Raw genomic sequence first — 19,303 nt, forward strand, 5'->3', positions numbered from 1 at the left:
AAAAATATACTGGGCCTGTCTAAAACACAGGGGTTATTATATACATGCACTAATAATTATAAGATACTTTAGAAATATCATTATACTAAAAATCCAAAGTGAGCAGGTAGAATATTTTCAATTCAACTCTAATCCATATTTAAAGATCTCATTCTCAAAAGAGTTGTAGTAACTGCAGTCCTGTGTGTTTGAATTCAGATCAATTAGATTACTCTATAAATCGGTTTTTAAAAAACTATGAAGAATAATGGCAATAACTTCTAGATGAGTTAGCTATCATTTGTCCTAAAAATAACCTTGGGAGATTGTCAAATTCAAGTACTTGATTGTACCTATGATGGTAATGCTATGTTTTAATGTCTGCAGTTTACAGAGCATTTTCTCACGTGATGTGTTACTGTAAATGTCTGTGTAAGGTGCTGGGGATTCACAAAAGAGCGCGGGGGGGCCCATTCATAGACTGGAGGGGAGACAGACCTATGTGGTCAGTGCAGTTACAAGTAGACATGCAGCAGTAGCCAGAGTAGAGGTGACTGAGTCTCTCTTGGGGTGCAATCTGGATTCATGGCCATCTCCACCCACCGCACCCAACTCTGTAGACATTGCTAATCAGGGCACTCATTCAACAAATATTTGTCGAGTGCCTGCTCTGTGACAGGCACTGTTGTAGGAGTTTGGGATACATCACAGAACAAAATGTAAAAGTCCCTGCCCTTGAGGATCTTACATTCTAGCAGAAGGAGGCTGAGTACAAACACTACACATAACAAGCACATGTCAAGGGGAAGGGCTGTGGTGAGAAGCACAGCATTATAAGGAGTGAGGACTAATGGGTGGGACGCAGGATGCAGCAGTAGATAAGGTGGCCCAGAGAAGTCTCATTGTAAAGGTGACGTCTGAGCAAAACCCTGAAGAAGAGAGTTAGCTGAGCAGCTCTCTGGACGTGGGCATTCCTGGCTGAAGCAAGAACAACAGCCCTCAGGTGGGGGCAGGCTTGTGCGTATGAAGGATAAAAAAGGAGCCCCCCTGGTGAGCTGGGCTATGAGTTAGGAAAGAGGTCGTGGCAGGCCAGAGCAGTGGCTGGAGGGCTGCGTCACTCAGAACGGAGTGATCCTCAGCGAAGGTGTTTGGGTAAGGCTGTCCGGCAGGAAGGATCAGGAATTCCGTTTGGGGCGTATTGAGTTAGATATGTCCATTAGATCCAGAAATTCTGAGAAGAGGCCGGTGATCCATATAAATTTGGGGGTGTTTAACTTATTGATGTTATTTAAAGGCACAAGAGCAGATGAAATCTTCAGAGGTATAAGTTTAGACAGAAGAGAAGAAAAATAAAGATTGAGTCCTGGGACATTAAGAGATTGAGAAGAAGAAGAACTAGGAAAGAAGACCAAGAAAGAACAAGTGAGATAAGCGGAAAACCAAAGAAACGAAGGATTTCAGGGAGGAGGGAGTGCTTAAGGAGGCAGATGCTGCTGCTAAGCCAAGTACAATTAGCACTGAGAGTTCACCTTGGCCCTGCAGAAACCATGGTGACTGTGCCTTGACCAGTTTCCGTAGGGTGGCGCAAAATTGGAGGCAGTGAATATATAGGACTCTTTCCAGTTTTGTTTGAAAGATGAACAGAGAAAATAAACAGTAGCTGGCAGGGGAAGTGTAGTCAAGAAAAGACAGGAGAAATAAACATTTGTGTGCGGATAGGAATTTGCCTCCAAAGGATGACAATTTGGTACATAAGGATGGGGGAGAATTGCTGAAGCAATATCCTTGAGTAAGCAGCGGGGATGGGATCTAGTCCTATATAATAAAACCCAGATAGGCAAATCGAATGAACAGTGGAAAGACCAGTTGATATGACTTGCACTGACCACCAGAGGGCAGACACTCAATGCAGGAGTTGACCCCTGGTGGTCAGTGCTCTCCCACAGGGGATGCACCGGTCAGCCAGAACCTGGGTTCATGGCTGGTGAGCACAGCAGCGGTGGAGGAGTCTCTCCCATCTCCGCAGCAGCGCTAAGGACCCCTTGGGGGATGTCCAGGGAGTGGGCCTAAGCCAGCAGGCAGACATCCTCTGAGGGGTCTCAGACTGCTAGAGGGCATAGGCTGGGCTGAGCTACCCTTCTCTTTCCCCCCCCCCCCAGTGCACTAATGTCATGCACCGGGCCTCTAGTATACAGTATAAGTAGAGAGATCGGCCTTAAACAGAAATTTGGGTAGTTCATCTATAATAACAGGCGAAAGGATGAGAAAATGTGCAGCAGGTGCTGACAGTAGCTGTAGTGAAGGAAGTTTGTGAAATCTTTCCTGGTTACTTAAGTTTTTTCAAGTAGGAAGCGAGGTCGTCAGCTGACAGGATAAGAGAAGGGATTGAACAGAAAGGAGAAAGTAAAATAGTCATCTAAGACAGGGGTCAGTAAACCTTATCTAAAAAGGCCAGAGAGTAAATATTTTAAGCCTTTGGGCCTTAGAATCACAGCCTCTGTCACAACTACTACTCAACTCTGCTATTTTTAGCCCAAAGCAGACATAAACAGTAAGTGCATTGGTTTTCCATGGCTGTGTTCCAGTAAAATTTGATTTAGAAAAGCAGTCGTATAGCTCATGGGCTGTCGTCTGCTGACCACTGTTCTAAGAGAATGGAGGAGTGATGGACTAAGGATGTACAGAGATTACCTGGTAGCATTAAGAGTCCACTTGAGGTTTGTGGCCATGTATTGAACGTGCAAACAGTCAACATGGTGGCAAGTGTGTTTCTCCAGCCAAGTTCAGCTGCAGAAGTGCAGACATGGATGGGAGCACTGCATCTACTGTGTCCTGTCAGGCAATGTGATGACGTGGCCTAAGGGCAAAGGACTTGAGGGTGTATGAAGGGTGGTAGGACGATAGTGATGGTCTGTGGGATTCATGCTGAGTTAGGCGAACATCTGAGGATGAGGATTGGTGGATGCCAGGTGATGTGAGCTGGAAAGGTAGGAGGTGGTGGTCAGAGAACCAAGGGATTGTCTTCATTCGTTTGGGAGAAGTAATAGGTGTGACCTAGGGAGTGAGTTGCTGATGTCTGTGGAGGACAGGATCACTGGAACAGAGGAGATCAATGCTGACGGCCAAGGTGCGGGAGGATCGCCTCTGTCCTAGTCAGGAATGATGTTGGAGAGAGTGACAGGGCACTGTTTCCTGATGATTCTAGATAGAGCCTCCAAATGACTCCAAGTGTTCATGTAAGACGAGAAACCTGATCGCCTTCAGGTTGTTGAAATGTGGGCGATGAACAAGGATTAGAAGAGGGGGAGTGGCATGTACAGACACAGAAGCAGGACACAGCTTTGGGGACACGCAAGCGGTTAGATTGCTAGTTTGGAGAACTAGCGGAGAGAGCATATGGTAATGGGTTCTTTAGAAAAAGGCAGAGTTTGGAGTCAGCCAAGGGGAATATGAGAAAGTGAACTGACAGGAGATAATAAAAAAGATAGACTGCAGCACCAGAGACCCAAAAGAGATGGGAAACTCATAAATTTGCACGTTTTTCATCTCAGAAGTCACCAGCCAGTACATAACAGACCACTGTTCTAGGGGTTCTGAAGGGTATTTTGTTTTCTAAGAATATTCTTACCTGTAGAGTACTGTCAGGTCATTGAAAGACAAGATGTATGTCTGTGAAGCAGTAATAAAATAGATATAGTAGAGTGCTAATTGTTCTAGACGCAAGGTTAATATAAGAACTTAGAAGAGAATGAACATGTGAAACTTACTTAGATTTTGGTGTGGAAACGGTTGATTTATGACACTACTAGTTAGTAAACCTTAGCAATCTGGGTCTCATCTGAATTATAGAAGGTAATCTCTTTTTCTTCATAGGATTATAAGACACGAGATGTGACTGACGATGTGAAAAATATTGTAAGATTTGTGCAAGAACATAGTTCATCACAAGGAATGGGAAATAGGAACCATGTGGGTCCCTGTGGGAGGTTCACCATGAATATGCTGGTTGACATTTTCTTGGGTAAGTGGTCTGTTTTATTAGTTTGCATTATATCAGTTGAAGTTGAACATCTAAAGAATTCCCTTGTCTGTTTTCTTATAGACGTGAAGGGCTTCAGGATAAAACCTTTTTCGACTAACAAAAGAAAATCGGTTTTTATGAATTACGCCGATTTTTTTTTCTTTTTCCAGAAAGAAACACTTTATGTTATGTGTTTTTAAAATTGAGTTTTAGAGAGAGAGGAAGGGAGAAAGAGAGAAACACCGATGTGAGAGAGAAACATAGATCACTGCCTCCTGCATGCAACCTGACTGGGGATCGAGCCCACAACCTGGAATCAAACAGGCTTTTCAGTGCAGGGACAGTGCTCAACCAACGGAGCCACACCGGCCAGGGTTATGCTAATTATTTATATGGAATTTATAAGTCACTAAGGCAGTGATGGCGAACCCTTTGAGCTCAGCGTGTCAGCATTTTGAAAAACCCTAACTTAACTCTGGTGCCGTGTCATATAGAGAAATTTTTTGATCTTTGCAACCATAGTAAAACAAAGACATATTTTTGATATTTATTTTATATATTTAAATGCCATTTAACAAAGAAAAATCAACCAAAAAAATGAGTTCACGTGTCACCTCTGACACGCGTGTCATAGGTTCGCCATCATTGCACTAAGGTGAGGAGTTCTCACATACAAAAAAATAAAATAAAGCTTATACAGTTTTGTCTGAGTGGAATAGAACTTGCTTAGAGAATTACACGTTGACTAACTTTCAGTTCAAGATGGCAGCCTGAGCATAAGTATCTTCTTTTTTTTGCTTGACGCTCTTGTTAAAATAATAATAAGGAAATAAAATGAGAAATTATATCTGCAATGGCATAGAGAACCAGAGAGAGACCATCATTAGATTGAGGAAATGGATGGAAGCATGTTGACAAATGGAATGAAGCGCAGTAAACCACGATGCTAAAATAATTGTAGGAGAGGGTTAGAGCAAGGGAGGGACTATCAACCAGGCAGAACCCCTTATCAGTAGGCCTCAGGCTTGAAGTCTGGACCCAGGGAGTGGGAGTGAAATCAGGGGAGCCCAAAATGGCAAAATAGGAGAGGGCCATTAAAAAGAGCCTGCCCACCAAAGAACTGCATCAAATACCAGCCTGATTCTAAAACAAAAATAAATGAACTGCCTGAGGACTAGACAGGCAGCTGAGCCCTATTCGGTTTGGCTGTGTGGATGGAGCCTGGGCCTGTGGACTGAAGGGTCCCAGGTTCGATTCTGGTCAAGGGCACATGCCCGGGTTGCAAGCTCGATCCCCAGTTGGGGGCAATGCAGGAGGCAGCCAATCAATGATTCTCATCATTGATGTTTCTATCTCTCTCCCTCCCTCTCTGAAATCAGTAAAAATATATTTTAAAGGAGAGGGGGGCAGCTGAGTTAGCATGGTGAGTGGGGGCACCCAACCCTCCTAAAGTCCAGTCCTACCTGCTTATTCTAAAGCAAACCTGATGACTGGATGTCCCCATTCAGGGAAGGAATTTGGGGGGACATAGACCTGGATATAAAATAACAGAGGAAGTCCACTAAATAGTTTAACCTGGTGCCTGAAGATTAAATATAAATGGATAATCAAGAGAAAGACCAAATAGAGTATTTGACCCTGGGGATAGAGATAGCTAAGTAAGTAGGCAATAGCTTTGGGGAGAAGGGAGAGGACACTTTTAATTAGTATCTTCACAGAGACTTCAATAATAATAGAATGTTTCGGGAAAGAAAAAAAGGACAGAAAGAACTATAAAATTTTTTAAATGATTGACAGAGTAAATTTAGTGGAAAGGTTGGAAGACGAAGTCTAGAAAATCTAAGACCTGAGCAAAAAAAAATACAGATTTATTCTTAGGAAATATGAAATCTGATAAATAAAGTTTTTGAAATAGAAAATAGAGGGAATTATTAAACCAATGATAAAGGAAATTTCCCAGAGCGGAAAAGGCAAAGGCCTTCAGATTAAAATGCCCACTGAATACCAAATCAAATGCTTTATGAGATGTAAGAATACCAAGAATAAAAATTTTTTTAAAAAGAAAACTAAAAACAAAAGTAAAAAGAATGAAACAAAAGAATACCAAGAATAAGAAAAATAGCCGAAACCGGTTTGGCTCAGTGGATAGAGCGTCGGCCTGTGGACTGAGAGGTCCCAGGTTCGATTCCGGTCAAGGGCATGTACCTGGGTTGCGGGCATATCCCCAGTAGGAGATGTGCAGGAGGCAGCTGGTCGATGATTCTCTCTCGTCGATGTTTCTAACTCTCTATCTCTCTCCCTTCCTCTCTGTAAAAAATCAATAAAATATATATTTAAAAATAAATAAATAAATAAGAAAAATAAAAAAGAATACCAAGAGTAAAGAGATATTAGGCAGGAAAATTTTCTCTACACTGTTAGGTTTAGTAGTGGGGGGGGGGGGGCTGCAAATTTAACTTCAAAAGATTTAATCATGTATGTAAGGGAGTTCACAGAAAAATATAACTCTAAGTTAGTGATGGCGAACCTATGACACAGGAACTCATTTTTTTGGTTGATTTTTCTTTGTTAAATGGCATTTAAATATATAAAATAAATATCAAAAATATAAGTGTTTTACTACGGTTGCAAATATCAAAAAATGCCTATATGTGACACAGCACCAGAGTTAAGTTAGGGTTTTTCAAAATGCTGACACGCCGAGCTCAAAAGGTTCGCCATCCCTGGGCTAGAGTGTTGGTTAGGCTTTAGGGTTTAAATACCACCTTAAGGGAAGGGGAGGGGGAGAAAGGCTATGTAAGGAAAACAGATGATTTTTTGGAAAGATAAGTCGGCACTTAGGAGAATAGATGGGAGGGAGATATGGTGTTTTTGTTTTTTGTGGGTTTTTTTGTGACCGTGTCTGTTTACATGTAGATCTTCGATGATAAGCATCAGTTATCCCTGGTTGCTCCCAGGAAGGGGCTTTATGACAGTTGATTGAATTCCTTGGTGGTGGGGGGGGGGGGGGGTCCTGTGCTTGAGATTTCTTCTGCTCAGTAATTTTGATGTCACCGTGGCTTATTCCGGACCTCTTTATTGATGGTCCTGAAAGTTTTGGAAAGTAAAATCAGAAACCAAAACCAAACTGGCATCAGATTAATATCAGCAACTCTGGAGACTAGAAGGCAGAGAAAGTGAGGCACATCATAAGATCCCATAAACACAGGAACTGACTGAGGGGTCCGGTGAGAAGAAATCCCAGAAACAAAGCTATGCAGCCCCTCCAGTGAGCAGTTTGTGCCCGTTGTAACAAGGTCAAGAAAAATCTGTCCCAAATAGTATAAAGAATAGCCAAAACCGGTTTGGCTCAGTGGATAGAGCGTCGGCCTGCGGACTGAAAGGTCCCAGGTTCGATCTGGTCAAGGGCATGTACCTTGGTTGTGGGCACATCCCCTGTAGGGGGTGTGCAGGAGGCAGCTGATCGATGTTTCTCTCTCATCATTGTTTCTAACTCTCTATCTCTCTCCCTTCCTCTCTGTAAAAAATCAATAAAATATATTTTTTAAAAAAAATAGTATAAAGAATAAGAAATGAAGTATTTTTTAAAATATTTTTATTGATTTCAGAGGGAAAGAGAGATAGAAACATAAATGATGAGGATCATTTGATTGGCTGCCTCCTGCCCGCCCCCTACTGGGGATGGAGCCTGCTACCCGGGCAATGCCCTGACCAGGAATTGAGCCTTAACCTTCTAGTTCAGCCGTGGGCAAACTATGGCCCGCGGGCCGGATCCAGCCCGTTTAAAATGAATAAAACTAAAAAAAAAAAAAAGACCGTACCCTTTTATGTAATGATGTTTACTTTGAATTTATATTAGTTCACACAAACACTCCATCCATGCTTTTGTTCCGGCCCTCCGGTCCAGTTTAAGAACCCATTGTGGCCCTCGAGTAAAAAAGTTTGCCCACCCCTGTTCTAGTTCATAGAACAATGCTCAACCACTGAACCACACTAGCTGAGCTTTTGAAAAAAAATATTCATTCATTTTAATCTTCACCTGAGGATATTTATTTAATTTTTTAAATATATTTTTATTTATTTCAGAGAGGACGGGAGAGGGAGAGAGAGAATCATTGATTGGCTGCCTCCTGCACGCCCCCTACTGGGGATCGAGCCCACAACCTGGGCATGTGTCCTTGACTGGAATCGAACCTGGGACCCTTCAGTCTGCGTGCCAACGCTCTATCCATTGAGCCAAACCAGCTAGGACTCTTTTTTTTTTGAGAGAGAGAGAGAGAGAGGCTAAGTGGGAGAGGCTGAGAGAGAAAGGGGGAAACATCGATGTGAAGGATACACAGCGATTGGTTGCCTCCTGCATGTGCCCCAACTGGGGCCAGGGATCGAACCTGCAGTCCTGGTACACGCCCTTGACTCTGCGACCTTTTGGTGTGCGGGGCCAAAACTCTAACCATTTAGCAACACTGGCCAGGGTAGAAATGAAATATTTCATTGATGGCAGTGAAGAACACAGATGTTACTTCTCCACCAAAAAGGGAGAAAGGGGCTTAGAAACTCCAGGGGAGATTATACAGGAGAGCTAAGGTTATGTGTAAAACAAAGGAAATTGTCACATGATTTTGAGTAATTGATAAAATCTACAAAAAAAATAACCCATTTGCCTGAATGCAGTAAACATCCTCCTTAGGGTTGCACAAGAGTCACAGCATTCCAAGTGGGGAAGGAAACTTATTAACTGTTGATTCACTACAACACTTGGCGTGAACATATAGACTTAAACATGGTTGGAGAACAGGACAGGATGTATATGTTCATCTTGATATAAAAGTAAAGTACATAAATAAATAAAAATAAAAGAAGGGAGTACACAGAAGGTTTGAGATGCTAATTTACATAGAGGGGAGGAAGAGTGGTTAAAAGTTCTCTCTAAACTTACAAAAAATATTGAATAGATGAACCAGTATTATAGCAAAATTTGGGGCAGGGTAAAGTGAAGGGGGTGGCATAAATGAGATGAAGCCTCCCTTTCATAGTTGGGGGTTCATTAGGTCAATGTTGGGTGGTGACTGGCTAGAGCAGGGGTGGGGAGGCCCTTTTTCTGCCAAGGGCCATTTGGATATTTATAACATCATTCGAGGGCCATTCAAAATTATCAGCTTAAAAATTAGCCTGCTCTATTTGGTCAGACATTTAATCAACTCATCCCTAATGCCTTGGCAGGGCCAGACCAAATGATTCTGTGTGCCTTGTACGGAGCAGGCCAGATGCTCCCCACCTGGGCTAGAGGAATGACAACAAGGATTAGGGCTCCTGTGGAGGTAACCACAAGAGCCGAAAACAAAAGCTGTTTAAAAAGTGAATCCCTCAGAAAGGGGAAGTGAGACAGGAGGGGAGGGTGGGGCCGAGGCATGTTGCTTTTAATTATAAACCCTTCTGTCCTATAGTCTCTTTTTCTGAGATATTAAATTAATTAAATATATAAACAATTAAGCGGTTCATTCATTTTTTTAAAAATCCATAGCCTGGATCGGAGTAGGAGGAGGATTTGCTCAGTTTCTCAGCTTTCTCCTCTGACCGACTCATTCCTCAGGACAAAAGCAGTTTCTGTGCTAGTAGTCTTCCCTTTCAGGATTCTTGCCTTCTAGTTTGGACCTTTTTCAGGGAACGAAGGGTTGCAGATAAATCAATTTATTATAAGAGTTATATAGGATCACTATGTTGCAATATGTAGAAAACCGAAAAAATACAAATAACTCCAGAAAAAAACTGCTAATATTTTTTAATGTGTTTGCTCACTATCACATATTTATCATATTGTACATATAATTTAACATTTTTATATAATAATAGTAAGCATTTTCTTATTTTAAAGTAATCTTAATTTATATTTTGTCATGGTAATGATGTATTCCATTTATCCAGACCTGCCCACAAATGACCTCTATTAGAGGGTTATGATGTGCCTACATTTACTAATCTAACTTTTTTTCCCTTCTCACCAGGGAGTAAGAGTGCAAAAATTCAGTCGGGGATATTTGGAAAGGGGTCTACATATTCACGGCACAATGCTGAGAGACTTTTTAAAAAGCTGATACTCGACAAGATCTTGGATGAAGACTTATTTATCAATGCCAATGACCAACCCATTGCCTATGTGATGCTCGGAAGTAAAGCGCAAGCGTTACTAAACGGGCATTTAAAGGTATGGCATTTTTAATGTTTGTTTCATTGTGTTATTTCACAGTGAGTAGACAAAAACATATTACTCTCTTTTCCAAAGCTTATGGCTACTGGATTTATTTGTACTATCTGATATGAACATATTATGTTCCTCTTAATTTGCAAAGAGACTTTAACATGGAACCCAAGTAATACAATACTTATCAAAGTGAATTTAATGGGTTATCAGATCACTAAATCACCATGTATTTACTAAACAAACATTTGTCAAGAAGTAGTTCTGTGCTAGGCACTGGGGACACAAAGATGGAGAATGCACGGCCCCTGTTCCCAGAGGGCTGACTGTCCACTTGGCATAAAAGAAGTGTCCCCCCAAAATGCAGTGAAGCATTAAATAGAGCCCCTGTTTTGATGCAAGTGTGCACACGCACACACGCCTATGATTTCTCTCTCTCTCCCCTCACTCAAAGGTAGACTTTATGGAGACGGAAAATTCCAGCCGTATCAAAAAACAAAAAGCCTTAGTGACGAAGGTTTCCCAGAGGGAAGAGGTTGTTAAGAAATGTCTTGGAGAACTTACGGAAGTGTGCAAATCTCTGGGGAAAGTTTTTGGTGTCCATTACTTCAATATCTTCAACACTGTCACTCTCAAGAAGCTTGCAGGTAGGTGTGTATGAGCCTTCTGTTTCGTGGCATCAATTAATAGGCCCAAGGTCAGTCTCGCTAAGGAACTTTTTTTTAAGTGCATAAATGTATCTCAGGCTTTTGTATTATTTTTATTTAATCTCTAAAAGCTCAGAGAAGCCATTTAAACTTATTCTTGAGATACTTTCCTCCAATGCTGGATGTTAGAATATGGATAATTGCAGTTTCTAATACCAGATGTTACTTAATGATTATGTGTCCATTTGTGCCTGCCTTTATGAAATTTAGCTATGTTATTATAATGATGTCTTTGCAATGAGGAGCTAAGTTCCTTATGAAAAGAGATGATGTGTTATGCTTCTTTGAATCCGGATCAAGCACTCTCTGTGTCTTCAGTTAATAAATGTTCTGAGTTATTGCCAAGGCTTCAGATAGCTCAACCAGAATTCTAATAGTAAAGTCCTTGGAAAATAAGTTGTTACATAGGTGATTAACTAGTAGTGTACATTACCTTCCTAAAGTCCCATATCGCTCCTCCATTCCCATTCCCAGCACCATAGATCATTATAGTACTTCATCAACTCTAAGATGCCATCTACTTTAAGTCTGTTATGTTATGAACTAGTAAGAAAGAAAAAATTCTGCTAATTAAACTGTAACATGGTGCTTTTGTTGAAAATTATTTTGACTTACTCTGCTTGTACATGAAAAATGCATAAAATTAAAGTGAGCTGATTTAGGTACTTGTAAAAATTCACATTCAAAGCCTGACTCTTCCAAATGATTTTTGAGTCAGTTTTCCCACGTGTCATTGAGAATGTTAGTGACAGCAGCCTTCTTTAGTGTGTTCCATTATTTTCCCATCACTCATTCTGGTTTGGTGGTCGTGTTTTCTTGACAATACTACAGACTGCCAACAGAAGGCTGGACATCTCTCAGTGACACAAAGGTAACGCTTCATCCACTCTCGGCATCTTCTCTTTTAAGTAATGGAAAGCATTGGTCGTGGTGTGCAAGAAACTAGAAAATTGTGGTCATTTTCTCAAAAAGAGAAATTTGCTTTATCAGTGCCAAATGTATCCCCCATTACTCCGTTTCTGGGGTTTTCTGCATTCACAATCACCTTTTTCAGTGCTAATCACAGTCTAGTTGTTTTGTAGACATTTTCTGTGGCACGTGAGGAACCAGCCCTGCAGTCACGCTGTGGCCTGCCAACAGTGCCAATGGCTGTGACTAAGTTCTCGCGTGCTCAGGCGGCAGCAGCCGCAGCACAGCTACCATTCGACCATCAGCACTTGTAAGACCTCAGCAAAGTCAAACCGTGACTAAGTGTCTTAGAGTTGATGAAATACAGTATTTTGTTCCTAGGCTCTTAGTGTGGTTTTCTAACTGGTCTCCTTAACTCCAGATATGAACATGATGTACATTTTAATCTTTCAAAACCTCTGTTAAAATGCCAACAGCTCTCCAGATAAAGTACAAAGTCTATCGGGGATCTGCATTTCTACTTGCCTTTCCCACTTCGTCTTCCACTAACTCCCTCCGTAAACCTGCTAGTCTGTCCCAAAGGTCTGTTCCTTCTCCTCTAAACATAGAAATGATGTGAAAATCAAAGATTTGAAATCCACCCTTTGCTGAAGTCTACGTAGGAATTATTACTCCCTCACTCCCACAGCCAGTGCATCAATGACTCCTACAGACCAGCCTCCCAAACGCATCCAAATCCATCTCTTTTTCTTCTCTACTGCTGCATCCTCACTGGCTCCCACTGGGCTCCTAGTTTCTGCTCTTTCCCTTATAATCCGTTTTTCCATACAGCAGCTAGAGTGATCTTTAAAATGACAGGCTTGTCCGGCTACGAGACCGATGTACCATCTGTGTGCAGAGGACTCAACAGCCTACTTGTTAAAGTCAGATTACCCGCTTCACCCACAGACAGAAAGACTAAAGGAAGAATGGGTTTGGGTTGGGGGTGTGTAACATTTCAGTTACGGGCCCAGCTGTTTTGGCTCAGTGGATAGAGCATTGGCCTGCAGAATGAAGGGTCCCAGGTTCAATTCTGGTCAAGAGCACATGCCCGGGTTGCAGGCTCGATCCCCAGTAGGGGGCGAGCAGGAGGCAGCTGATCAGTGATTCTCATCATTGATGTTTCTAGCTCTCTCTCCCTCTCCCTTCCTCTCTGCAATTAATAAAAATATATATTTTTTAAAAATTCTTGTTTAAAAAAAAAGAATTCAGTTACGGTCTTTTTGAGTTGGACATACAAGTCTGGAGTGCACGGGAGAAGTCAGAGCTGGAAACATGACTGTGGACATTCTCCTAAATAGTCTTTATTGTGCGAAGACAGCAAAGTCTGCTTAAACTCTGGGGCACAGCACACAGGTCCTCTCCGGTTACCCTGGTTAATCCATGTCTATTGCTCTCCCTCCCTCTCAGCCCTGACTTAACACACCTTTGCTGCTGGAATTGGAGGATGGGCTCCTACCCTCTGGGCCTGTCTGCTGCCTCTGTTGGCACCAACTGCCTTGCAGAAAGTTGGCCCATGTGCCCAGCGCTCTGCACTTGGTTGGCACATAACAAGCATGTGCTGAATGGGTGAATGAGCACAAGTTCAGTGGGTTTTCTGTTGGTGGTAATTTAAATTCCTGCTTTTATGTTCATGCACAGAGTCGTTATCTTCTGATCCTGAGGTCTTGCTTCAAATTGATGGTGTTACTGAAGATAAACTGGAAAAATACGGTGCCGAAGTGATTCCAATATTACAGAAATACTCCGAGTGGACACTGCCAGGTTCAGTATACAGCCAGATATGTGTTTTCTGAAAGCCTGTCTTAATGTTAAGCGATGCATCTCACTGGATTAAATCTCTGTGGTTTCCGGGAGTGTTCATGCTTCCGACACCTTGTCACCCTGACGCTCAAGTGCTCAGGGCACCCTTCAGCGGCGTGCCAGCCACCTCTTGCAGGGCACCCTGCGGGATGCCAGCTACCAATCCTGCTACTAGGACCCAAAGGAGGACCTTTGAGCCCCGAAGTTGCTGGTTCTGTTCAGGCAAATACCTGGGGAATCCATAGGGCTGGTGCAGCTCCCGGGCCTGCCACATCTCGCTCTGTGCTCCTTGGCAGACCACAGATAACTTCTTTATGCTTCAGTTTCCTTATCTGAGGAAGGACCATGTTATCTGAAAAGCATGTCTAAAGATAAAATGTAAGAGAGGAGTTTAAATATTTTGGAAAAATGAACATGGCATTGAAGTGCTAGATTATCTTATTGTTGTTAGCTGTCGAAAGACTCTGTCCAAGTCAGTGCAGCATTAGCAGATGTTCCCAAAGGTTGCATTAGGCCTGTCACGAAGCATCTCTCATTACGAACCCCATCGCTACTGAGCCATAGAAAGCACTGGCTAAGAGGACATTGAGAGCAAAGGAAGATGTAGGAGACAGGACACATGCAGAAGTCCTCCTCTAACATACTGCCGTGTGATGAGACACAACAGGCCAAGTTCAGTGTTTGTCCTGTTTCTGTAAGGATCTCGGTGGGGGTTTCTTTTCTAGGCTAATGGAAATAGTAAACAGGCTGGGAAACGAGTGAGCATGTGTTTCAAGTTCTGTCTGTTCATAATCGCTTTTTATTCATTAACAAAATGCTGCAAAGTAAGGTTTTCATACATTCCTCAGTACAGTCATTACTCCATTAAAGGCTTTAGACGATTGTGACAGTCCCTTGGTGGGAACCTCATGTTTGCTTACCATAGTAACTTGTTGGGAAGGGTTTTTCCCACATGAGACAGGGCTGCTCTGTGGAAGCAGCCAGCCGGGTGATAATTGCTGCCACTATTGACGGATTGGCTCTGTGCCAAGAGCTTTGTCTATTTTGTGTCACTCAGTCCTCACAACACCCATTTCACAGGTGAAAATGGGTGAGGCCTTTTCATATCCCCAAAGTCCCACAGCTGGGATGACAGCGCTCTTTGCCCCAGCTACAGTGCCTTTCTGTGGGAACCAGTGTTGGAGGGACAAGGCCCGTCCTGTCCTTTCTGCCGGGCAGCAGGGTAGCCTGAGGGTGAACCAAACCAGCCAGGAAATACCTCCCTTCAGATAATGGAGGAATGAATTGATCTGGGAAGGTTTCATGTTCTTTCCCTGTGTTGGGATGCCAGCACCTGTGGAAGTTCCCATCTTCTTTAAGTGTGTGCTGCCGTACAGACCCATTTCCTGCATGGTGTGTGAAATGTGCCAAAATATTATGCAAAGAGGTGTTTTTGTCTTTGAAGAGTAAAATATGGCCTGGAAGTTTCTGACACTCATTTACTAAATAACTGATGTTCAGAAGTAAGGTACATAGTTTATGTTTCTCTTATATCGGGTTATTTTTTCAGCATATGTAAATTGACAAATAAAATTTATCTTTTATGTAGCACATTATACTTTTCAAAGTGCTTAACAGGATTAACTGCCCAAATAGTAACGGGTGTAGGTCATACACATAGAGTAGGAGCTAAACCTGAGGTCTCTAGTTGAGTTAAAGAGAATCACAGATTTTTTTTTTAATATATATTTTTATTGATTTCAAAGAGGAAAGGAGGGGAGAGAGAGATAGAAACATCAATGATGAGAGAGAATCATTGATCAGCTACCTCCTGCACGCCCCACTCTAGGGATCAAGCTTGCAACCTGGGCATATGCCCCAACCGGGAATCGAACTGTGACCTCCTGGTTCATAGGTCGATGCTCAACCACAGCCACACTGGCCAGGCTCACAGATTTTTTTTTTTTTTTTAATGAATTCTTAGCCTCTGTCTTTAAAAAAATTAATTGCCATTGAGCACTTTGGGGCTTTGTGAAAAAAAAAAAAAAAAAAAAAAGTTCAGTTCCTGCGGAATTGTCAAACCCAGGTGGCAAGAAGACACCAGGAAAGCAGGTAGGTGTCAGCGGAACTGCGTGTGTTGTGCGTCTCCGTGTAAACGAACGACACTGGGACCAGCGGGCATCACCAGTAAATGTCTGCGTTGTCCGTGTGCAGTTGAGGACAGCTCCCCACAGATGAGCCCAGCCAGCAGCAGAAGCGCTAGGAATGGCCCGGAGGAGTGCGATGAGGAAACACCTATATCCTCTCACTACTTTGCAAATAAAACCAAAAATGAAAGAAAGCGGAAAAGGATGCCAGCCTGCCAAAGGTCTAAAAGGAGAAGAACTGGTGTTGGTGATTTCAAGACAAAAGGGTAAGTTCTGCAACCCAGGGCATAAGGGAGAAAAGTATAAAAGTGCAACTGCTTTGGTTTTCTTTGAATCATTTATTAAAATAAACCATTATTAAGTGTTGCTTGATCCAACATTTGCTTTAGCTTTCATTTTATGTATTTATTTTTTAACATATTTTTATTGATTTCAGAGAGGAAGGGAGAGGGAGAGAGAGATAGAAACATCAATGATGAGAGAGAATCATTGATCGGCTGCCTCCTGCACGCCCCTGACTGAGGGTCGAGCCAGCAACCTGGGCATGTGCCCAAATTGGGAATCAAACCGCAACCTCCTGGTTCATAGGTCAACACTTAACCACTGAGCCATGCTGGCCGGGCTGCTTCAGTTTTTAAAAATAATCCACTCCTAAGTTGATTATCACTAAAATTTTCTAGTTTGTAAAAACTCCAATTTTGACTTAGAAAAAAATTTTTTTATAATTGCTCTTTTTAAGAGTCTTTTCCACCTAAAATATTATAAATCATATACGAGCTGAATAAACAGAAGCTTTTGTTTCCTCCTTACTTTCATGATTCTGTCAGTACTTGCTGTACTCCTTGTATTGCCGCAGATCTGCGGGCCTCCACTCCCTGCACACTCCCTGCCATTCATCCAAACCTGGGAAAGCCACCCTCCCAGTCTGCAGGGCAGCAGGGCAGAGTCCACAACAGGCAAATCAAAAGCTCAGGCAAGCCAGGCTCCGAGAGACTGCGCAAATGGCTTCCATCCTCCCTTTCCTACACGTGCCTACCCCCGGGCGGGGACTCACCTGCTGTGGGCGCTGTTAGCACGCCCGGGGGAACAAAGGTAGTATTGTCAGGTGCTGGGTGATGATCTGGGCAGCGTCCGTATTTCTTCATCATTGCACTGCTTCACACAGCCCCTCTCCCTGTCTTCTGCAAGGACACTCGCTGTCCTCACCAGGAAAGTAAGGTCTGGCGGGATCGTGACCAGCCCAGCAGCCTGGATGACCGCCTCCCAGATAACTGCATATTGTCACAGAGATGCTTACAGAAAAGGGAAAGAAGTCCTTAGTAAATTTCTGCAAGCTGTTGTGTTTTTTCTTTTGCAGTTTTTTGTCACTCTCTTCCTTCTGGGTAATAAAAAATAATTTTTTTTGAGTGAGGGAAGAAAGGGGAAGGCAAATGTTACCAAATTGTCACTTTCTTCTTAAGTCCATAAACAAACATCTTGCCTGTGCTAATTCTTCTGCCAGGATACAGAAATTAAAAGCATTAGTAAATGTTAGTTTAATTTTGTGGTTTTTAATGCTCAAGTGACCAGCAGATGTTCTTCGGTGGGGACATTTTATTTTCTTCATTTATCCCTTCGTTTTGGGAAATAGTCATTTCCTCAGGAGCCCACACAGAGTAAGAGTCCTTAAAAGGCATGTGGTCCAGTCCCCTGGAGGTGATGATGAGGAAACTAAGGCCTGGCCTGGGGAACTTCTGCAAGGTTGAACCAGCCTGGTCTCAATTTTACAGCTAGGGCTTGGACAGTGGCTCGCCCACACCTGCCCAGAGCATTATTATTTTTTTTTTTAATCCTAACCCGAGGATATTTTTCTATTGATTTTTTTTTAGAGAGAGTGGAAGAGAGAGGGAAAGACAGAAAGAAATATCAATGTGAGAGAAACACATCGATTGGTTGCCTCCTGCACCAAACTGCACGAGCTCAGACCGGGGTCCGGGCCGGAGAGGACCCGCAACCGAGGTACATGCCCTTGACCAGAATCGACCTGGGACTTGTTGGTTCTCAGGCCGACGCTCTATCCACTGCACCAAACCAGCTAGGGCCCAGAGCATTTTCATTTCTGCATGTAGTCCCTGGAAAGTCCTTAGCCATGGCTATGATTTCATTTTTACTTGTTAGAACAAAGCAAACCATGTTTTAAGTGTTCATTGCCATTGGCTCCCTTAAGGAAAGCTCCGTCCCAAAGCCAGCCCCAGTTTGATGCTGGTTTTTCATGAGCCTGTGTGTCTCCGATGGGATTCTTCTCTGATCCCTGCGCCTAAAACCAGTCCGTTTTGTGACTTTGTTTCACCTTTGTCACAGCCGCTTTGTGTCTGAGCTTCATTCTCCTCGTTTCCCCAGAGCCTCTCTGAAGGATTCCTCCGGTTCCACTCCTCACCTGGTTGAGCGTCTGCACATGGCAGAACAAACATCGCTCTTTGCCAGGGTCCTTACCTCTCCACCCTACCGGAACCTTACCTCTTGAGAATAACACACAATGAACGAATTTTGTTCCCAAGTTGTGTTGCCAGCTCTCTAAGTGGGAGTAAAATGGATGGCCTGGGTGAGATGGAGGCTGCTGTTGGCAGATTCATTCTGTAAATCAACAGAAACAGCAGGTTTTTGCTCTGGACTTAGTAGCTCAGCAGGAAATCTGCATAGGGAAATTCAGGCTGCTGCTCGGCCAGGTTAGCACATCTTTGCCAGTTCTGTGGTCATACTGCCCTGGAGCAAGAGTTGAACAATGTTGAAAAACCACTCTTGACCTAGTCCCACCAGAATGTCATTACCACAGACCAGTGGCCCCCGAATTCAGAGATGGGAGGCCACTTGCCAGCCCCAATGCTGTGGAATTCGTGTTGGGCATGAATTCAGCCTGGTTACAAAGCAGCAGGAAATACTTGTGTAAGAAAAAGGCTTCTCTAGAGAATGCTGCCGGCTGTTATCCTTGTAAACATATGGCCCTGTGGGGTTTTATTTATTTATTTATTTTACATTTTATTGGGGGTGGGAAGGAGGAGGAAAGAATAGCTCTTATCTTCAGGCCAGTGAGGGAAGTGAAGTGCTTGAAGGACTTTGTGATAGGCTGTGGCAAGGGCTTCTTCCCTGACTGTAAAGGCAGCGAGTGGGAGGTACAAGAACACAGACCTGGGGGTGTAGGCAATCCAGCAAGCTGCCGGCGACGTGGCGGTGACAGAGACGCGCCAGACCCGAGCCCTCGCAGGCCTCCCCAGGGAACCCCATCTGCAGCCTTCCCCTGGCTGGGGCTGGGCAGGAAGAGGCTCAGCTCTGCTCCGCCCCCATCTCCATGCACGCAGCCACCTTCTCTGGACTGTGCAAGCACAGTCATTCCAGAGTATTGTCCAGGCATTTGGGGCCTTAAAACAAGGTACCCATACTTTCTTTATTCGATTAGAGTAGATCTGGGCTCTGTTGTCCCAAGGGAGGGGTCCGATTATCAGCTATGAAAGGTGTAGGTGGAGCGAAGGCACATGGTTTGGCCTCA

General features: G+C 43.3%; 1 protein-coding gene across 3 annotated transcripts in view; it reads left to right on the forward strand.

The window, feature by feature from the left end:
• The window catches only part of BLM (BLM RecQ like helicase), a 75,125-nt gene that overhangs the window by 55,258 nt on the left and 564 nt on the right, over nt 1-19,303 (forward strand). For 2 of the 3 annotated variants that reach the window (XM_059678387.1, XM_059678389.1), the window contains 5 exons: nt 3,853-4,000; nt 10,003-10,202; nt 10,651-10,843; nt 13,493-13,615; nt 15,848-16,046. In XM_059678387.1, the coding sequence (XP_059534370.1) occupies nt 3,853-4,000; nt 10,003-10,202; nt 10,651-10,843; nt 13,493-13,615; nt 15,848-16,046 (863 nt within the window). Of the gene's footprint in view, nt 1-3,852; nt 4,001-10,002; nt 10,203-10,650; nt 10,844-13,492; nt 13,616-15,847; nt 16,047-19,303 lie in introns of those variants that run through there. The other variant, XM_059678388.1, reaches the window with a different exon arrangement.

This window comes from Myotis daubentonii, chromosome 21 (assembly GCF_963259705.1).
Source record: "Myotis daubentonii chromosome 21, mMyoDau2.1, whole genome shotgun sequence".
NCBI classification, from domain to species: domain Eukaryota; kingdom Metazoa; phylum Chordata; class Mammalia; order Chiroptera; family Vespertilionidae; genus Myotis; species Myotis daubentonii.